At 43.3% G+C, this 21,489-nt stretch overlaps 1 protein-coding gene across 4 annotated transcripts in view; it reads right to left on the reverse strand.

The window, feature by feature from the left end:
• LSMEM1 (leucine rich single-pass membrane protein 1) overlaps positions 1-21,489 on the reverse strand; it is a 45,223-nt gene that overhangs the window by 19,205 nt on the left and 4,529 nt on the right. For 2 of the 4 annotated variants that reach the window (XM_033959596.1, XM_033959599.1), the window contains exon 2: positions 9,648-9,784. In XM_033959596.1, the coding sequence (XP_033815487.1) occupies positions 9,648-9,774 (127 nt within the window). In that variant the 5' untranslated portion in view covers positions 9,775-9,784. Of the gene's footprint in view, positions 1-9,647; positions 9,785-14,502; positions 14,602-21,489 lie in introns of those variants that run through there. The other 2 variants (XM_033959597.1, XM_033959598.1) reach the window with 2 other exon arrangements.

The raw sequence follows: 21,489 nt of genomic DNA on the forward strand, positions 1-21,489 counted from the left end.
ATCTGTAGCAGGTGTAGGGAGGAGGTTATTTGCTGCTGTCTTCCCACTGGTTAAAAGAAGGATTAACAATATGAAGTGCTGGGCTCGTGAGGTTAGCTTCATTTGGGGGTTTTTTTTTAATTTTTTTATTTTTTTGTTTGGTGGTTGGTGGTTGGTGAAAGGTAGTAGAAGGATCTTTGGTGATTTGGCTGCTGTTTTCAGTTGGTTTTACGTTTGGTAGTGTTGTGGGGGTGGATTGTTTCTTGGTCGCTTCACAAAGGTGCTATGAGCGTCTTAGACAGCGTGCTGTTAGGCGCTGAATCTTTTATTGGTTCAGCGTAGTCCTGTCGGGTGGGAAGGAGGGGCGGAGTGCACTCCCACGCTGGCAAGCCTCCCTGCCTGCTCCTGGGTCCAGCGATGTGGCCACAGTGAGTTTCAAATGAGAAACAAGAAGTAAACAGAAACTAACAGAAACACGGGTGCTGAGAGACTTCCTGAGCCTTCCAACTGGCTCAGTGTAGTCTCGTCGGGTGGGGGGAGGGGCAGAGTGCGCTTCCATGCCGGCAAGCCTCCCTGCCTACTCCTGGGTCCAGCGATGTGGCCAAAGTGAGTTTCAAACGAGAAACAAGAAGTAAACAGAAACACGGGTGCTGAGAGACTTCCTGAGCCTTTCAACTGGCTCAGTGTAGTCTCGTCGGGTGGGGAAGGGGCAGAGTGTGCTCCCACGCCGGCAAGCCTCCCTGCCTGCTCCTGGGTCCAGCGATGTCGGCCCTGTGCAGTCCCGTCGGGAGGGGGGAGGGGCGGAGTGCGCTCCCATGCCGGCAAGCCTCCCTGCCTGCTCCTGGGTCCAGCGATGTGGCCAAAGTGAGTTTCAAATGAGAAACAAGAAATAAAAAGAAACTAACAGAAACACGGGTGCTGAGAAACTTCCTGATCCTTCCAACTGGCTCAGTGTAGTCTCGTCGGGTGGGGGGAGGGGCAGAGTGTGCTCCCACGCCGGCAAGCCTCCCTGCCTGCTCCTGGGTCCAGCGATGTGGCCAAAGTGAGTTTCAAACGAGAAACTCAAAATATATCACTTTCTGAATCGTAAGAACATAAGAATTGCTATACTGGGACAGACTGAAGGTCCATCAAGCCCAATATTCTGTTTCCAACAGTGGCCAACCCAGGTCCCAAGTACTTAGCTAGATCTGAAGTAGTAAAACAGATTTTATGCTGTTTATCTTAACAATAAGAAGTGGATTTCCCTAAGCCATCTCTATAAGGGCCTATGGGACTTCCCTTTTAGGAATTTATCCAAAACTTTCTTAAACCCCGCTAAGCTGATTTTACCATATTCTTTGGCAACAAATTCCAGAGTTTAATTCTTGGGAAGGGTAACATTTTTTAAACTGCTTTCATTACTATATAATGGTATAGCATGCGTTACTTTGAATGAGAACAAAAGGAAGAATGGATTTACATTCCATATATGTTATATTACATTAACTGATTATAATTTAATTGTTGTACCTCTGTTCAACAAAGAAAGCATATTAAAGCTGAAATACTAAAAACATTTTGCCTTATGGCCTAAAGCACTATTAATCCTCCACTCTCAGTCACTCTCCCCTTCCTCCGCATCTGATATTGTAGGATAACACAGTAACATTTTGTAATAAATATACTTTTGAATCTTGTGTTTCTACTATTTTCACTTTCCCAGATATCTCCTATTTTTGCTTTGTGCTTTTCTCTCAGCATCTTTCTTTTTGTATAAGTCCTATTCTGCAGGGAATACCATGTAGCAGGCAAGGGGCTACCTCTTGGTACAGCAGTCTGGAAATATTGTTCACAGCTCTAGGAGAGGGATTCTCTAGTGAGGACAGAAAACTGCACGACCCAGGAGGATCAAAAGCACAGTTTTTTTTCAATAAAAGCCTCCGCAAGATGAATGTTGTTCCAAAACAACAACATAAAAAGTATATTTTATTGAGGCCCAAAATCAACTAAAGTAATACGGGATGCACCAAAAATAAAGGCTGTAGCAGATGGTCTCTGAGGACAGCGGGTATATATTAATACATGTGGGTGATGTCATCCACAGAACCCAGTATGGACACTGCCAAGTGCACTGTCACTTTAAATCTTTAGGCAGTGCCCATACTTCACGCACACCGGTGCCTTCCTGCCCGAGGTCAGCTCACAGAACCATCAGTTCAGTAAAAAAGCTAAGAACCCAACTAAGGAAGAGCAGGTTGTGAGAACATATACCTGCTGTCCTTAGAGAACATCTGCTACAGGTAAGTAACTTTGCTTTCTGCAAGGACAAGCGGGTATTATATTCCACATGTGGAACTTCCAAGCTGCAAGGATCATGAGTATGAAGAAAGAATATTTTATATATAAACATGAACCTGTTAAAACCCTAAAGGTTGGAGGGAAAGTTGGCATCTAGGAAGAATAATAGATTTTGCAGAACTGCTTGCCCAAAATAATTGTCTCCAAATGACATGGAATGTTGCCCAGAAACAATCACTGCTATAGATCTTGTCAAAAAATGCAAAAAAAAAAAACCCATTTCAAGTCTGACTTAAATATTACTGGGTAGATCCTTCCTCGCCCTAACGCCTGCTACCACCAGATCAGCCCACAGACATAAACTATCCTTCCCCTCTCTACATGGCATCCTCCACGCAGGTAAACTGGGAAGATCCCTCCTCTCCAAAATCACGGGCCTTTGGAACGATCTCACTATCCCACTGCGGAACCTGGGCTCCCTCCAACTGTTCCGAAAACAACTGAAAACCTGGCTTTTCTCTAATATATAACATCTCCTGCTTACTTCCCCTCTTTTCATATGCTCTTGTAAATTCTCTCTCCCTTCTCTTCTTGTATTTTTAAGCTTTGTAAACCGTGTCGAGCTCCACTTCCGTGGAGATGATGCGGTATATAAACTTAAGGCTTAGTTTAGTTTAGACTTTACCTCTCGTTGCCTTCCCACCCTCCCACCCATTCACTCTACCTTGGTATATCTAAAGATCAGGTGAAATTCCTGCAGCACTTTTTGGACAAGTTTTTCTTTCTGCAAAATTTTTGTGAAATCATTGTTTTTCATTCAGAAACTGCAAGAAATCAAAGATTTGGCCAAAAAGATAATCTATTTCCTTCCTGCTCACAAAAGGGCTGCCATGAACAGCTCTGCCATTTCAGGGTTCAGAAGGAGAACGTATGTAAGGAGGCTCAGGATTGGGGGGGGGGAGGGGGGAGAGGAAAGCGAAAAGGAAATAAGGTGACGGTCTAGAGATTTTTTTTTTTTTTAATTCTTTATTCAATTTTATAACTTACATCAAGTGCATCAAAAGGTATCAACCATTTTAACTTAAATATATCACTTGAAATTCTACAATTCTTCATAATAGAATTATCCCTTTCCCTCCCATCCTTTCAACATCTCATAACGCTTATACCATATAATAAAATCCCCCCTCCCCCCACCCCATTCATCTGGAATCATTGGATGATTTCAGGAATACGTGTATTAGAAGACGTTATTTCCAATAGTAAACTGCTTGAGTTTTCACAGTTGAAACATAAATATAGCCTTAATAAATCACAAAGTTAGATGGATACAACTGAAGCAGGCCATTCAGGTGGGGTTCCCTGAGTGGAAAAATCTAAATAATCAATATAGTTTGGAGTTCTTATGCTTTCATGTGGACTTCCTAGGACACCAGGCTGCTCAGTGGTACAAATTAATATCTGGATTTATGAATAAAAAAACCAAAGACTGGTCTTAGAGACATTTGGAGCATTGAGATTAAGCATCAAATTACTGTGTCTCAATGGCCACGAATTTGGTCTTGGAGGATGAGATGTACAATGTCTGCATCTATGAGACAAACATGGTTTTTTCTGTTGCATAGAGCATTCTGGACCCCTGTTCGTTTACAAAAATTAAATTGCTCTAAGTCTGATAGATGGCATTGTCATCTTGAAGCAGGGACTTTAGACCATTTATTGTTCTATTATCCATTTATTATGGATTTTTGGAAATCAATTTGGGGCCAAATTAATAGTTTATTAGAAAATAATGTGGCATTATCTTATGATACAGTACTATTTGGAATGTCTATGAGGTCTAGAGATGATTTGATGAGGGAGGATTCAGATGACCGATGAGATAGTTGCATCAAAATTTGGAAATGCCTAGGTTAAGAAAATCAAATATGTGTGCATCTGGTCATTATTAAAAATCCTTAGTAGCAAGGTTTAATTTATTGAAATGCTACTTTCGTTACCTTACAGGAGTATTCCCTATAATATTAAAGTTTAATTTCTAATTATGCAGATCAATTTCTGGTGATACCAAAAAACATCAATTACTCTGTCTTTGGCTTTATTGTCTTTTTTATTATATATGTTAGAATTGAAGATAGCATGGGCTATAAATTTTTCTATAATTAATGAATAAACAAATAAACAACCTTTTACATATTACCAGCATTGATATTCCCCCTCCCCCCTCCTTTTTATTAAGCTGCACTAGAGGTTTTTAGCGTGGGCCAGCAAGGTAAGTGCTCCGACTCTCATAGAACTTCTAAAAGCATCAGAGCATTTACCATGCCAGCTAGCGCTAAAAATCTCTAGTGCAGCTTGATAAAATGGGCACATAGCATCTTATTTATTTGTTCCTCTTTGCTTGTATTACATCATTTCAATTACAAAAGTCTGCAACAAATCACAAAGAGGGCCATTTTTGATAGGACATCTGGGCCCGATTTTGGACGTTTCCCACAAAACAGGACAGGTCATCCAAATAATAATTTTTTTTTTTTTAAATCCCCAGGACGTCTAATTTTATTCGCCATTTTCGACCAAAAAAGTCCAAGTTAGAAATGTCCAAATAGGCAACATGTAGAAGTGGTAGAGGCCAGCATTATGATAGACTGGCCACATAGACATTCCAGTAGAGCAGTGGGGTACCTTAGAAGGCACTTCTGTGATTATTGGACGTTTTTGTGTTCTGAAAATATCCCTAAAAGTCAACATTTAACGTAGAATACATAAAATAGACACACACCTAAATTGTAAATTAAAATACAGACTCATAGCATTAAACATATATCTTGGGGGGGGTCCCCCCAGAGAATTCTGAGTAGTCTCTTTGTTTGAGCTTCTATAAGTAAAGAATTCTATAACATGGGTACAAAAATGGAGAAGGCTTGGTCATGAGTCACTGCCAAATGAGAGGATGTAATCTCAAATACTATATGAGATCCAAGGATCTAATGATTAAAGAGAATGAATACTGACCTGAGGTGTCATCATGTCTTTCAAGTAGTGTGGCCTTCACCTTTCAAGGCTTTGAAAGTCTTTACCACTTTTTTAACTATGGGGTGATATGTTTGTGCAGGTCAGCATTGGTATGCAGTCCAGCCACTGCATTTTGAACTAGTAGCAGTACATGCATTAACTAATTCACTGCATCAACATATACCACGCTACAATCAGCTTGTAGATTGGACACTGGCTGACTGAATTACCATCCTAAATTCTTCAACAGGAAGATATTTCATGTCATATTAATGTAAGCATGTGCAAAATGGCTTTAGCAGTTATTTTAACTTGATTTTCAATGAATAATTAGCATCAAACAACATCCAGATTTCTAATTTCTAACAAGAATAGGAAAGGAGATAGACAAACAATTTATCCAGGGAACTTCTCTTTGTACAAGAGTTAAGGCCAATTTCTTTTGAGAAAACCACTTTTGACCCATAGGCATGCAACTGGAGATAATATCTAGCACAGAGAAACCATTCATTGGAATTAGGAAATGCAACTGAATATCAATGTTTAGCCCTGGAAGAGTAAAGTGATAATGCAGGGTACAGGGACAAACATTGAACAAAATGGTTAATAGCATAAATCCCTGAGCTATCCCTGTCACAAAAGATTTCCATATTGAACATCTGTTCTTAACCATCACTGGTTGCCTTCTCCCAGACAGAAAAGAAGCAAAACACTTCAAGACTCTTCCATTAGTGACCTTAGACTAGAGAATGACACGGTGGCAGAATTCATCACCGTTCCTGTCCTCGTGGATAACTGCGGGAAACCATCCCATGTCATTCTTTACTGTCTATCTCAACCTTAGTCCTTCTACACCAGCATTCTTTAATGCAAGGCTTGAGGGTCAATGGTTGTGCCCATTCATGCTCTGATTAGTCCCTCTCTCTTTAAAGAATAGTTTCTAGTTTATTTATTTATTTATTTATAATCACAAAATCATATACATATTATACATAACAAGCATCCATACAAAATCAGACAACAAAAAATGCATCTTTCTTCACTACAATATCCACTATTCTACTATAGAAAATAAACGAGATTTCAACACCCATATTTCATTTCACAGAATAAATACCGTTTCAACAATCTTTTAAAAGCCTTTACATTTCCTTGCTGCCTTATATACTGTAGGTCAGGAGCTTGTTCCATTCTGCGGGGCCTATGCACGAGAAAACGCTCGCTCTTGCTGTTTGTAATCTTATTTCCTTCCTGCAGAACGTAGTTTTTGGAGGGGAGCATAAGATGAAATGCTATCAATCAAGTATGTTGGTGCTTGCCGATAAATACTCAGATAAATTAGCAGGAACAATTTATATTGAACCTTGTGTTCCATTCTAAGCCAATAAAGTTTGATGTAATAATCTGACACGTGATCATATTTCCCTACTCCAAAAAGGCTTCAAATAGAATTTTGGGTAACCTGTAAGACATGCAAAGCTGTCATAGAAACCCCTAAAAAAACCCAAAATTACAATAATCAATGCTGGACAATACAATTGACTGGACAGCATGCTTATATTCATTTCCGGAAAGGTACGATCAAAGATTATGACATGGGGATGGTTTCCCGTGGTTATCCGCGGGGACGGACAAGGATATCTAGTTATAAGCACGGCAGGATTAACCAATAGGTCAAGTAGGCATGTGCCTAGGGCCCGAAATGGTCAGGGGGGCCCGATGAAGAAGGGCATCAACATTGTTTTTTCCAAACGGCGATGGAACCCTCCAGCATCGATCGGCAATGTGGGCCCCCCAATCGGCAACACGGGCCTCACCCCGATCAGCAACGCAGCCCCCCCCCCCAATCGACGGAAAGTAAGCCAAGCAAGCAATGCGGGTAAGAAAGGCAACAGGAACTGTAATTGTGCAAGCGGTGCTGCTTGCCCAAAGCTTCCCATTTTCGCTTGAGCGTATGGTGGGGTGGGGCAGGGCAGGGGGTCCCAGTGTACTTGTGTGCCTAGGGGCCCTCGACGAATTAATCCTGTCCTGGTTATAAGGAATATCATGACAGTGGCATCTTCACTGTCAAGATCTTGTTGCAATGAAATCTTGATGGCGGAGTATCTGAGGAATTCACTAACTGCTACTGATGGATTAAACAAGCTTATTGTGAGGGAAAAGTATAGCAGAGACTTCAGCAGGTAGTATAGAAATAGTCATTTTGTTAGGTTTTCATGGCCAGAAAATCTTTCTTACTGGTCATTACATGAAAAAATGTTCTCATAATAAGTATGCAATTATTATTTAGCTATTTTTTCCAGGGTAAATTCTTCACAATCAATATAAATATAAATATCCCCCAGATACTCTCATAGCCTTTTTTCGATCCTCAGCAGGCTCCTTTACGGTTTATATTGATGTATTCACCTCATGGGCTTCACTTGTCATCGGATCAAACTTTTTAAACTTTTCTTCTTATACTCTAATCCAGGGCTGCCCAAGTCCGGTCCTCGAGATCTACTGGCAGGCCAGGCTTTCAGGATATTCACGATGAATATGCATGAGAGAGAGATTTGCATCCCAAGAAGGCAGTGAAGGCAAATCTCTCTCATGCATATTCATTGTGGATATCATTAATTTATATTTATAATAAAAGTCACTTATCTGTTTAGGCTTAATGCAAGGAGTGCCTCTCCCGATGCAATCAAGTTTCAATTTTACTTTTTCAGGGTCGAGGTTTCTGCAGCGCTCTGCTATACCAACTCCCAAATATATTTTCCATTATGTTAAGATTTTAACCGCGCTTCACAGAGTTTGTTGGCAAATGTTATTTCATTTGGAGACGCCACAAAATGAAATAACAGTTGCGTGTCAATCTTCAGTTAGGCGCTATTTAAAGAATTACACCAAGTGGCGCCTAAAGTGGATTTAGGTGCCAGCAAGTGCCTGAACCTTAGGCATCCCTATTTATGCCAGGGTTTTCGTGGTCTAAATACCAGTGCCTAAGTCCAGTTTAGGTGCTTACATGCAAATCACACCCAAGGTCTGCCCACGATCCGCCCCTAACCACACTCACTTTCTGGTAGGTGCCTTGGACTAGGAGCCTACCTGAAAGTCGTAGGCGCCTACCATCCAATTAATTGTAATTTTTGCCAATTATGAGCTGCTAATTACTCATTAAAAGCAATTAAGTTTATTAAATAATTAAGGGCTAGAGGCAGAAAACTCTGATCATGTACCAATGTGCGCTAAACCAGTCTGACTGGTTTAGCGACCGACGGAATTTGCCGACCTGATTCTCAAAACGGCTCACCATGTGGTTTTTCATGTGGTCATACATTCTCCAATTCTGGAGTGCAAACGACTTCATTACTATTAAAATGAGGTCATTAATATTAAAATCAAACATCCAGTCAATCGCATAACATTGCATGCCAGAATCTGTAATACTGACCTGAAAAATAAAAGCGATAGCTCTGCCTGTTTTTTCTTTCTGTTTTTATAAGCAAAGAGGTTGTGTGTGTGTGTAACACACACACAATATCTGGCCCATTAAAAAAAAAAGTGGAGCCAACCCCCCCAAAATGATATCCCCCTAAACCCCTGGAAGCAAAATAGAAAAAAGCCCCAGCAGCTGAGTGGCAGGAGGCTGCTTTGGGGCTTCCCCTGGCCACTCAGCTGTTTGGGCTTCTCCAAACCGGCTCTGCACATGTGTCAAAGGCACTTTTACAGTGACCAATCAGATGGGATTACAGCAAACCTCCAAGAAAATCATTTGCATGCAAACTTGTTGGAACATTGGTCGCTGTTTCAGAATCGGCCAAAACAATTGGCCCACAGTGACCCACATGGTCTTAGCAACCGTGTTTTGTGCATCTAGCCCTAAGTTAGGTACCCAGATCAGCTAGGCGCACCATCTAAGCGCCTAACTTCAGGCATCTTTTATAGAATCAGGGCTCCTTGTACTAAGGCGCGCCAGCATTTTTAGCGTGCGCAAAAGATTAGTGCGTGCAAACCACACGCTAAATGAAAAATACTAACACAAGCTCTATGGAGGTGTTAGCATTTAGAATGCACTAAAATCACTAAATTTTGGTACCCTTTCTTAAATCCACCCCTTTATGTCTGTGAAATGAGTATGATTTTATAGATTCTCTCTCTAACCCCCTTTGTTCTTTTACATCAATTATTTTCACAGATGAAAACATCCTTTTTAAGCATATGTACAGGCAAAAAATTAATTGGTTTTGTATGGATTATTTCTTGACTGTAAAGTGTATTTTTTTTCAGTTCATTTCACACATATATTTTAATAGAAATTTAATATGCACTAATTGACTTAACTTTGAGATCTTGGCATGCACACCGGTTTGCATTTCATTTGTACTTACTTAAATGGTCCTGACAATCATCGGTGCAAAGGTTTAGCTTATTTAAGTTATTTAAGGAGTCAACTGCATACAGTTTCCCTTCCTCACTGAAGTCAAGGAAGTCAATTTCCAGGGAAGAGGTATTCATTGTACTCTATCTGAAATAAAAATGAATGCACTATGAATCACAGAGCGATGTGTTCATTGCTAGTCATTGCGATTGGACACATATGAAATTCACTCCAGACAAACTTAATTGTTCATAGTCTGGAGAGTGTGGCATAGTGGTTAGAGCTTCAGCCTCAGCACTCTGCGGTTGTGGGTTCAAATCTTCCTGTGACCCTGGGCAAGTCACTTAATCCTACACTGATGTAAACTGCTTTGAGTGTGGTTGTATAACTACAAAAAGACATTATACAAGTCTCAATTCCCCTACTCTAGTATGAAATTGAATCGATAATTAGGAGGAACAATGCCAATCTTTCAATTCACACAATGTGACTTGTACACTTTTTCTGGCACAATTTAATTATGTCAAACACCTTTAGCGTGCTGTTTTAAAACCCCTACTTGAATCGCAAAATTCATTATCAAATGCAAGACCTTCATTGTCCTATATTGGACATACGCATCCAAGCACATTCCCACTATGTTGGCTTCAACTAGGAGCCAAGAAGCACAAAGTGCTCTCCCACACACTTCAGTCAGCATGCTGCATCATTTAAATATGATCAAAACCATTTGCACTGCCCTAAACAAGATGATTCGTTTGGGGGGGAGGGGGGAATAATAAAGAAACCAACTAATATTTTATGAGGAAGCAAAAAATGGATACACAAAAGATAAGAAAGGGTCTTGTGCCTGATGCTGTAAAAAAAAAATTAAAAGAAAAGAGTAAGGCCATTGTGTATTCTGTTTGTACATGAATTGGAGAGGTCACAAGGGTCTGCTACCTGCTATAGCATGCTCATTGTATTGTACGCCCCTGCTCGATGAGGGCTTGGCCCTTCCACCCTCCCCCTATTCTTTGCTCCCTCCCACTCTCCTTTTCCCCTTAAATACTAAAGTCGAGACCAATGAATCTTCTGCTAGAAAAGCTGCAGTATGGCTACAGATGTTTTTTTCATACCTACAATTACAATAATTATCAGGGTCACAGACATTGTTTCAAACCTAATTATCCTACCCAATTAAGAACTGTCAAAAGAGCATTCCTAACTTATGCTAACCTTCACCTGGCTACACAAACTCTAGGTAGACCTGAAGTCATAGTGCACATTGAAGGGACCACTCCACTAATGCAACTTTGCAATAACCCAAAGTGTCTTCGGTGATCGATAGGCACTGCCATATAAGCAGATCGCTCTGAGTCCATTTAGCCCGGGTCACCATCAAGCTTCCCAGGCCCCATTGCATGTCCCCTTTTATCTTTCCCCCACCATCCAAAAGAGGGTAGGGACAACTGTTCACGGTTCGGGCAGGCCCCTCCGTTCAAGGGGGTCATCAGTTGCAATGTGGAGTATGAATCCTCCCTTATCCCACCATTGTGAGCTTCTGGGTCGCCCTCACTTGCCCATGTCACCTCTCGTCTGTGCCTGCAAAATGGCTGAGCCAGGAGGGGACTGCAACTCATGTCCCCTGCTACTTTAATCAGATCCCTCCCTGGCTTCCATGATTGGACCCCCCCCCCCCTTCCCTCACATGCCATACCCTCGTCCCTGTGGCATGCCTCCCTTTTCTAAGTCCTGTCCTTATTTCTCTCCCTCCGGTGCTTGCCCCGCCCCCTATTTTTTTTTTTTTTTTTTTTTTTTTACATTTTAGCCCTGCAAGGTCCTTCTCTCTGTGGCCAGTCTCCATCAGTGCTCCAGCTGACAGCTTTCTGGCAACCTGTAATGCTGCAATTATTGTCCTGAGCCCTAGAGTTTGCTCTTGTACATCAGGAGCTATAGCAGATGCCCAATGAATTTTGCTACACTGACTGGTAATAAGAACATAATGAGAAAGTTATTCAGTGTTTGTCGATAATGATAGCTTTTTTGGTGTTTAGTCGTTTATGAATTTGCAAGTCAGCAAATAGCAAAGGGCAACCAAGATAATAAAGGGGATGGAACTCCTCTGTGAGGAAAGGCTAAAGAGACCAGGGATCTTTATCTTACAGACGAGAAGGATAAGGGAAAACATGAAAGAGATCTATATAATAAAAATGGAGTTAGACAGGTAGATAAGATCATTTGTTTACTTTTTCCAAACGTACAGGAAATAGGGGCATACAAGTGAAGTTAATCAGAGAAAATACTTCTTCGCTCAGTGTCTAATTTAAGCTGTGGAATTCATTGACAGTGAATGTGGTAAAAGCCATTAGCATAGCAGGGTTTTAAAAAGGTCTGAACAAGTTTCCGGAAGAAAATTCCATGAACCATCATTAAGGTTGACTTGGGAGCATCCACTGCTTATTCCTGGGTTAAGTAGGTTAAGGGCTCTTTTACTAAAGAGAGCTAAAATCTGGGCTTAACTAATTGTAATGCAGGATTTTACCACATGCTACTATTACTACTATTTAACATTTCTATAGCGCTGATAGGCATATACAGTGCCGTACAACAATGTATTTAAGAGACGGTCCATGCTAAGGCCAGATTTAACGTGGCACCTTTTGGGGTCACGCCCTCAATTTCGCATTGCAAGTTGTGAATTAATAGAAACATTAGCACGCAGTACCTGCTGATGTTGATTCAGGACCATTTACCACCTCCTGTTTAGGAGGCACTAAGTTGTCCTGTGTTAACGCTGCATTATCCAGTGAGCTTGCAGTAAGCATAATGGGTTATGCTTCCATGCCCACTCTCTGCCCATGCCATGCCTCCTTAGAAAATATTTCAGAAAAATACAATAATGCAACATTGTACGTATGGCAAAAGTCAAATAAGCATACAACTCCTCAACACCTTTGGGTGGTGGCCTGTTACTGCATGCTAACCACACATTAAGCCCCAGACTATAAATGCACAAAATTGCAAGCTGTCATGAGATGCACGTGCAACTAAATTGGCTAATGAGCCAATTAGCACCAGTACATCAATTATCAGAATTGGCAACAATTTAGATTTGCAGGCACATCTTGCTAAGCATTATTCTATAAAGATCTACATGCAAATCTTTTAGCATGTGACTTAGAAGGGGGCATGGCCATGGAAGTGATCGTCATATCCATAAGGGATGTCTGCTCCAGAGGCTCATATGGCAGATGAACCAGACCATGGAGAACTAAGTTAAGATTCCAAGTTGGACTTTCTGAAGTTGATTAAACAGCCCAGGTGCTGCAACAACTGTACCACCTGCTGAACACCCTGATGCCCCTCAGATTCCGAACATCCTTTAAGGCCACTCTCCCGTCACTGTGGAGAGAAGTGCAATTGGTGACCTGCGCCTCCGAGGAATCCACCTCCTGAGAAGCAAAACACATGTTAAAAGACATCTGCCATGGGATAAAGCCATGCCATGGTGTGAGCACATTTCAAGGGACCCTCAGCAGTCTCCCAGATGTCCGTAAGAATCCGAAAAAGGTCAGGATGATCAGGAAAAGAGGTAGATTGTGGCCTCTGGTCACTCATGAGGGAACATTCTGCAGTGACAGGCTGCTCAGACTGCAGCTTTAATTTCTGGAGAGATTCAGAAATCAAATCCACAAGATGTGCTTGCTTGAAAAATCTGCGCACAGTGGGATCCTCCCCCAAATCAGGGGCTCCACACTGGTTCAGATCCTGGAGATCCACCAGATCCGCCACATCTGCAGATGCCCTTCTGCAAAAGCAGAGGTATGGAAAGCATATCTAGTGCAACCTCAGGCACTACCAGCTTGGCACCTGCCGGCACCCCTAAGGAGATGCAAGAGAAAAGACCTTGGTCCAAAGGAGCAGGGGGTCCCTGTGACTGGCATAGAGGCCGGTGGAAGGGAGACAGGCATAGACTTTTTAACCAAGTATGCTTGATACAGCATATTAACAATCTGGAGAAAACTCATCCTCTGTAGCAGGAGCTGAATTCTGTGTACCAGATTTGGAATGTTTGGAGGATTTATGAGGTTTATCTCCCAAGACGCGCTTGCATTTTGCCATAGCGTTGCCTGTGCACTCCCCAGGATCCCCAAAGCCATTTTTGTGGGAGTCAGGGCAGAAGGCACTAGAAGACTCTTTGGAGTTTGAAGGCATCGAATCTGGGCAAGCCTCACACCCTCTTGGGTCGCAGCATATGTGGAACACGGCTGCACATCCGACAGCCATCCACCACCTCCTGTCCTAGGGAGGCCATTTATGTGGTTTTCTTTCAAAAACAAAGCTGGCAAGTGCAAAAAATAACTTCAAATCAGGAAAAATCCAAGATGGCCACCAGAGGTGCCGATTTTGATAAAAATAGCCTGGGAAAGCCAAAAGAACTCTCAAAAAACATCGATTTTAGGATTTTAGGGGTGGGTGTAGGGCATGCAAGGAAACCCCCCAAAAAACCTTTTTAAGACCCCCCCAAATCACTGATTCAGGCTGTCAACCTGTACTCACAGAAACATGCTGACTGGAACACACTGCAGACAGAGCTGAAACAGCTCACAGGGATATCCTCTGTCTCAAATAGCTAGAAAGCTGGACTTGGATTCTTCTGACTGCCCCACCCTCCATAGCCAGGTACCTCCACCACCCTTGGACATGCCACGCCGGTATCTGGAGGAGGAACACTGTCTGGTTCCGATCCCGGGGTGCACCTCCACAGAGCCACGCAGACTGCACTTGAAGCTCTAGCGGACGAACCTGGTGTGAGCAAGCTCCCAAGGGAACGGTCCCTAAGCCCCGATCTGATGTGCAGGCTGTCCAGAGAGTTTACTTACAAGCAGGAATCCCCTCCAGAAGCAGACTTTTCCAAAGGTCTGCAATCTCCTGCAATCAGAGCTGACCCCGCAGGGAACCTCCGCAACACAAGGGCAAAAACCACAAACTGAAATTACACAAAATAAAACACAAGCAGAAAAGATAAACTCCTACAGTCTGACTAAAAGGAAGGAAAACTGATGTTTACAAGGACAATAATGAGGTAAAAGGGAGAGGGGTTTAAGTCTCTGAAGTTTGAGGCTTCCTACAAAGTCTTGGCGAGTAGACAGAAATAACCCACTGGTCCCAAAATAAAGTGGAATAAAGTGGGATTGTACAAGAATTTACCCTTATGGGATCATTTTCAAAGCACTTAGACACACAAAGAACCATAGTAACCTATGGTAATTTGTGTGTCTAAGTGCTTTGAAAATGAGCCTCCAAATGTCTTAAGAGCATCAATTTTCTGAAATCATGTATATATGTTATAGAATACTATGCTCAATATTATTTTACCTTTAATTATAAGTAAGTTAGAAACACTTTTTGTCAAGAGTTCAGCATCTTATTTAGCATACATGTAAGCAACAGAATGGTGCTCAACAGTCAATTATATAGATTTTGCTCCTGCTGATAATTCAGTTTTTATTTTCTTGCACTTCCTTCTCTTCTGTGAGCAAAGTTCAGAACCACGCTGTATGTGATTATTCAAAGTAATTGAAAGGTAAGGCCTTTATCTACCCTAAACACTAACAGCTCTAGCCTGCCAGAGATTCAGTATTAAGTATTTGATGTAATTCACAGTACCAGGTAGAGATCAAATATAATACTCTTACACAAAATAATTATGGTGAGAGTTATATTATTTGATAAACATATTTTTGAGTGCTGTACTTTGCTGCAGATCCATCATGTTAAGCTAAAGGAAAATAACAGTAGTGGGGCTCTGTGGGCTCAGAGAATGGAGAGAGGCCCTCAAGAAAAGAGATTAATTGGTTAAGACAGAAGGGGGAGACAGCAGACATGGAAGCTCCTTGCCCTACTGGTACCTTACTGATAGATGAGTAGAGGGAGGGAAAAATGCAGATGCAGAAAGGGAAGGGTTAATATGGAAAGAACAGCATGTTTCTCCTCCCTGGCTCCCCTGCTTGAGCAACCAAAGCTCAAGAAGGGGGAGAAGAAATGAAAAGAGAAAAGACTAGCAGGAAACAGGGTTCTGCATGCAAAGCACATGTTTTTATGCTGAACCAGAGGCTATTTCCTGATCCACCATCCCACAGTAGAAGTCCAACCAGCCATAGCAGCAGCATGAAATCTGTACCGCTGGCATCTCCTCCACATTCCACTTATTTTAATTTTTTTTTCTCTTGTAAGGCTATCTTATTGATGCATTAATTCAGCAATCATTCTTCTGAACTGGGAAAATTAATTAGAGACATTTGCAAAGAAAAATCTCCATTTAATCCTCAGTTAATGAAATGATGATCACAGAGGCTGAAAATAGAGACGGAACAAAATGGTTAATAGTGTAAATCCCTGTGGTATCCCATCACAAGATGCTACCATCCTGAACAACTTTCCTCAGTCCAGAATCATCTTTGACAACTGATCATTCATGCACTTGCTGTCCTTTCTATCTCTGCGACCCAGTGGTCTGACCAGGATTAGTGATTGTACCTGGGCAAATTGCAAGCTTAATTTTCATATACATCTGGCACCCACTCTCTTGCCTCTCTACCTGTTCTGTCACTCATGCAATTGCTCTGCCTGCCTGCTTATCTTAATGCCATGACAATTTGACCTACTAGAGATTTTTGCAGTCTCTACCCTCCCATTCTTGCTTCTAGTTTATCTCATTCTCATATCTCATTAGCCAGTGGCATACCTAGCAAATGTGACACCAGGGGCCAATCATTTTTTAACATCCCCCTCCTCTATTTGAAAAACACAATCTACAACTCGCACCTAAGAAAAGGCACCATTTTATACACTGCAGTGAACACTAGAACATGGATACACCCATCGTAAAACTAAACAAGCTAGATTAGTACAGTCAATGTTAACAGAAAACCATGTCTTTCATACACACAGAACACAGAAACACCATCGCCAAGTATGGAATAAGTAATCACAAACTAAAAAACAAAAATATGCAGATAAAAGTTACATTGAACCACCAAGAAGCCAGACTGCCATACAGTGCAACACCAAAGAAACAGTGATGCATGTCCCCTAATATTGTGCAAAACACGAGGGGGTGCTGAAAAGTTCTCAGCCCAACCAGAAGGGAATAACGTGGAACCATGAAACTTACAAGTTATTCTACATATTCACCCCTAAGTTCCACACATTTGGCACATTGTGTCTGAAGTTTCTGTAATCCTTCCAAAAAAATACTCCGATGTCTAGTCACTGAAATACTGCTCTGCATCTGCAAACACCTCTAAATCACTTGAAAATTGTTGCCGTTTCAAACTCTTCTTAAGGTGTGACACCAGGGGCCAATCATTTTTTAACATCCCCCTCCTCTATTTGAAAAACACAATCTACAACTCGCACAACAAGGGTGTACCTAAGAAAAGGCACCATTTTATACACTGCAGTGAACACTAGAACATCGATACACCCATCGTAAAACTAAACAAGCTAGATTAGTTGACTTTGTTGGAGAGGGTGCAGAGGCGAGCCACGAAACTAGTCAAAGGTATGGAAAATTTGAGCTACAAAGAACGCCTCAGAAAACTGGGACTATTCACCCTCGAGAAGAGAAGATTGCGAGGGGATATGATAGAGACTTAAAATATTAAAAGTATTTGATAAAATAGACCAGGAAACAGAATTACTAACATTTTCGGAGGTGACACGGACGCGGGGTCATAGCCTGAAACTGAGTGGCAGCAGGTTTAGGACAAATGTTAGGAAGTTCTGTTTCACACAGCGAGTGGTTGGCGCTTGGAATACTCTCCCAGAGGAGGTTGTGGCGGAGACTACTGTTCCGAATTTCAAGCGCAAGTTGGATACACACCTTCTTGAATATCAACAGCAGAGAAGGGCGGGAAGTGCCGACTGCACCCCTTTAGTGCTTGTAATCTGGTTGACCCCCTTACACTCCCCCCTTGGTACACCACTGCTTCTAGCTTCAGTATAGTGGTTGATCTATGATTTTCTTTGTAATGCCTCCTTGCTAGTCAATTTGTCTGTCAGCCTCATGTGTTTGCCACTGTTGTTGCCATCATTTGCTAGCATGTGCCTGAGTTAGCTATTAGTGCAGGCTGAACTCATAAATAAATTACTACTAATAATAATTTTTGTAGTGCAGCTGCCCTGGGCCCCACAGCTCCAGGAGTCCCCCCCACCCCCATCCAGGCATGTCTTCCTCTTTTCAGGCCATCTCCCTCCCTTCCCCTCTGATCTTCTTTCAAAATCAAAATTTTCCTTCTGAGAGGGACCCCGGTATTGGCAGCCATTCTAACAAGCTGCCAGCAGCTGCCCGAAGTTTTCCCTCTGCCGCAATCTACTCCCACCCCAACATAATTTCCTGTTTCCACCTTGGTGGATTGAGGCAAAGGAAAAGTTTCAAGGCAGCCACTGGCAGCCTTTGAGAATGGCTGCCATGCCAAGGTCCTCAGAAGGAAAATTTTTATTTTGAAAGACTAGGAGGTGAGGGTAAGAGAGGAAGATGGACCAAGAATGGGAAGACATGCCTGGACCACAAGGCCCCTGTAATTCTTTTAAGTTAGCCTAGGAATGGGGGTGGTTAGGGATGAGAAAGAGGGGGAAACACCAGACCAAAGGTGGAGGAGGGACTAGAAAGAGGTTATAAAATGGGGGAGGGGGAAAAGAGAAATAGTGGTCAATGGAACAGAGGGAAGAGAATGCCAGAGATGTTGGACCCAGAGGAGGAAAGCAAGTCTGGAGAGGGGAAGATGCTGGATGGAAGAGCAGTCGGGAAGAACAAGAATTATGTTGCAGCGGGGTATGAGAGGGAGGGAGAGAAAAAGAAATGTTGGACTGGGGGAGGGGAGCAGGTGTGAGAGATGCTGGATCATGGGAGGAGAGGAGGAAAGAACAGTAGGGAAGAGAGCAGGAGCAATGTTGGACCATGAGGGAGAGGGGAGAGAGGAGGTGAGGTGATGAACCATGGGGGGGGGAGGGACAGGAGGGAAGAGAGATAAGACAGGAAGATGGTGGAGGAAAAAGGATAGGGAGATGTCAGACCATTAGGGGAGAGGAACAGGAGATGCTGGGTTGCAAGAATGAAGGGAGGATTTATACTGGAAATTGTGGAATCATGTGGGAGAGAACAAGGGAGGTGGCAAAGAGATGAATGAGAGGATTGCAAGTACAAAGGTAGAAATGTGGTAATGAGTAGATGAAAGACAGAAGGCTGGGGAAGGCGTAAGATGGGAGAGCTAGAGCATGAGAAAGGGAGATGGAAAGTTGTTAGGTAGCTGAAAAATAAAAAGAAGGCTGAAATTTGAGTGAACAGAGAGGTAGAAAAATAATAATAAAAAAAGAGTAGGAAGAGTTATAAAGGAAAGATCAATATAATCAAAGACAGATGCAGCGAAACAATGAAACAAGACAGGAGAGAGGAAAAAAGGCATGGACAGCAACCACTGGAATGGGAATTATTAAAAGATACATGAAAGCAGAAGAGACAAAATGGGACCAATATGATGGAAAAATAAAATGTCCCCCATCCCCAGCTACGTTCCCCACAGACACAATCCCAGTGTCCTTCTTGTGACCCTAAAGTCTACCATAGTTAGATTGTGGGTCCACTGGGACAGATAAGGAAAAAGGCTTAGAGTACCTGACAAAGAAAATGTATGAACCACTTTCACCTTGATTGATAAAGCACAGTTACTTACCGTAACAGGTGTTATCCAGGGACAGCAGGCAGATATTCTTAACGTATGGGTGACGTCACCAACGGAGCCCCGGTACGGACACTTTTAACTAGAAAGTTCTAGTTGACCGCACCGTGCATGCGCGGGTGCCTTCCCGCTCAACGGAGGAGAGCGTGGTCCCCAGTTAAGATAAGCCAGCTAAGAAGCCAACCCGGGGAGGAGGGCGGGTCCTAAGAATATCTGCCTGCTGTCCCTGGATAACACCTGTTACGGTAAGTAACTTTGCTTTATCCCAGGACAAGCAGGCAGCATATTCTTAACGTATGGGTGACCTCCAAGCTAACAGAGGGGGAGGAGGGATGGTTGGCCATTAGGAAAATAAATTTTGTAACACAGATCGGCCGAAGAGTCCATACCGTCTGGAGAAGGCATACAGACAGTAGTGAGTAGTGAACGTGTGAACTGAGGACCAAGTGGCAGCCTTGCAGATTTCCTCGATGAGCGTGGAACGGAGGAAAGCCACAGAAGCAGCCATAGCTCTGACCCTGTGGGCCGTGACAGCACCTTCCAGTGAGAGACCGGCCTGAGCATAACAGAAGGCAATGCAGGCAGCAAGCCAGTTGGAAAGCGTCCGTTTAGAGACAGGACGACCTAAACGGTTAGGGTCGAAAGATAGAAAGAGCTGAGGGGATGAGCGGTGAGCCCTGGTGCGATCAAGATAGTAAGCAAGGGCACGCTTACAGTCCAGCATATGCAGCGCCTGTTCCCCAGGATGAGAGTGGGGTTTGGGAAAAAAGACAGGCAAAACAATGGACTGGTTGAGGTGAAAATCCGAGACCACCTTGGGAAGGAACTTAGGATGGGTGCGCAGAACCACCTTGTCATGGTGAAAAACAATGAAAGGTGGGTCGGCAACCAGTGCATGCAGTTCACTAACCCTCCTGGCAGAGGTGATGGCATTGAGGAAAAGCACCTTCCATGTAAGAAATTTGAGCGGAGTTGTGGCAAGAGGCTCAAACGGGGGTTTCATGAGGGCTGATAAAACCACATTCAGATCCCAGACAATTGGAGGAGGCTTCAGAGGTGGTTTGACGTTGAAAAGGCCTCTCATGAACCGGGAAACCAGGGGATGAGCCGTGAGAGGTTTTCCGAGGATAGGCTCATGGAACGCAGTGATGGCACTGAGGTGGACTCTGATTGAGGTAGACTTGAGGCCAGCGTCGGAAAGAGAGAGCAAATAGTCCAGTACAGTTTCCACCGCCAAGGAGGTGGGATCGTGGTGATGTAGGAGACACCAAGAGGAGAACCTGGTCCACTTCTGATGGTAACATTGGAGGGTGGCCGGTTTCCTGGAGGCGTCCAAAATGCGATGGACAGGCTGAGACAGATTCTCTGGAGAGGTCAGCCCGAGAGAAACCAAGCTGTCAGGTGGAGCAAGGACAGGTTGGGATGTAGTAGAGACTGATGCTGCTGATGCTGTAAGTAGAGTAGGAAACACAGGAAGAGGAATGGGCTCCCTGGAGCTGAGCTGGAGCAGGAGGGAGAACCAGTGTTGGCGAGGCCACCGAGGGGCGATGAGAATCATGGTGGCTCTGTCCTTGCGGAGTTTGAATAGCGTCCGCAACATCAGAGGCAGTGGAGGAAAGGCATAGAGGAACCGATCCGACCAGTCAAGCAGGAATGCATCCGGGGTCAGACGATGAGGAGAGTAGAGTCTGGAGCAGAACTGGGGCAGCTGATGGTTGTGAGGAGCTGCAAAGAGGTTCACCTGAGGAGTGCCCCACTGAGCAAAGATGGAGCGGAGTGTGGGAGGATCCAGAGTCCACTTGTGAGGTTGAAGGATGCGGCTGAGATTGTCGGCCAGGGATTCTGTTCGCCCTGGATATAGACAGCCTTGAGGAAGAGACTGTGGGCCGTGGCCCAGGTCCAGATGCGGATGGCCTCCTGACAGAGGAGTGGAGATCCGGTGCCGCTTTGCTTGTTTATGTAGTACATGGCGACTTGGTTGTCTGTGCACAGGAGAAGAACCTGAGGGTAGAGAAGGTGCTGGAAGGCCTTGAGAGCATAGAACATGGCTCTGAGTTCCAGGAAATTGATGTGATGTAGACGCTCCTGAGGGGTCCAGAGACCCTGGGTGCGAAGATCTCCCAGGTG

Source organism: Geotrypetes seraphini, chromosome 9, assembly GCF_902459505.1.
Source record: "Geotrypetes seraphini chromosome 9, aGeoSer1.1, whole genome shotgun sequence".
In the NCBI taxonomy this organism is placed as follows: Eukaryota; Metazoa; Chordata; class Amphibia; order Gymnophiona; family Dermophiidae; genus Geotrypetes; species Geotrypetes seraphini.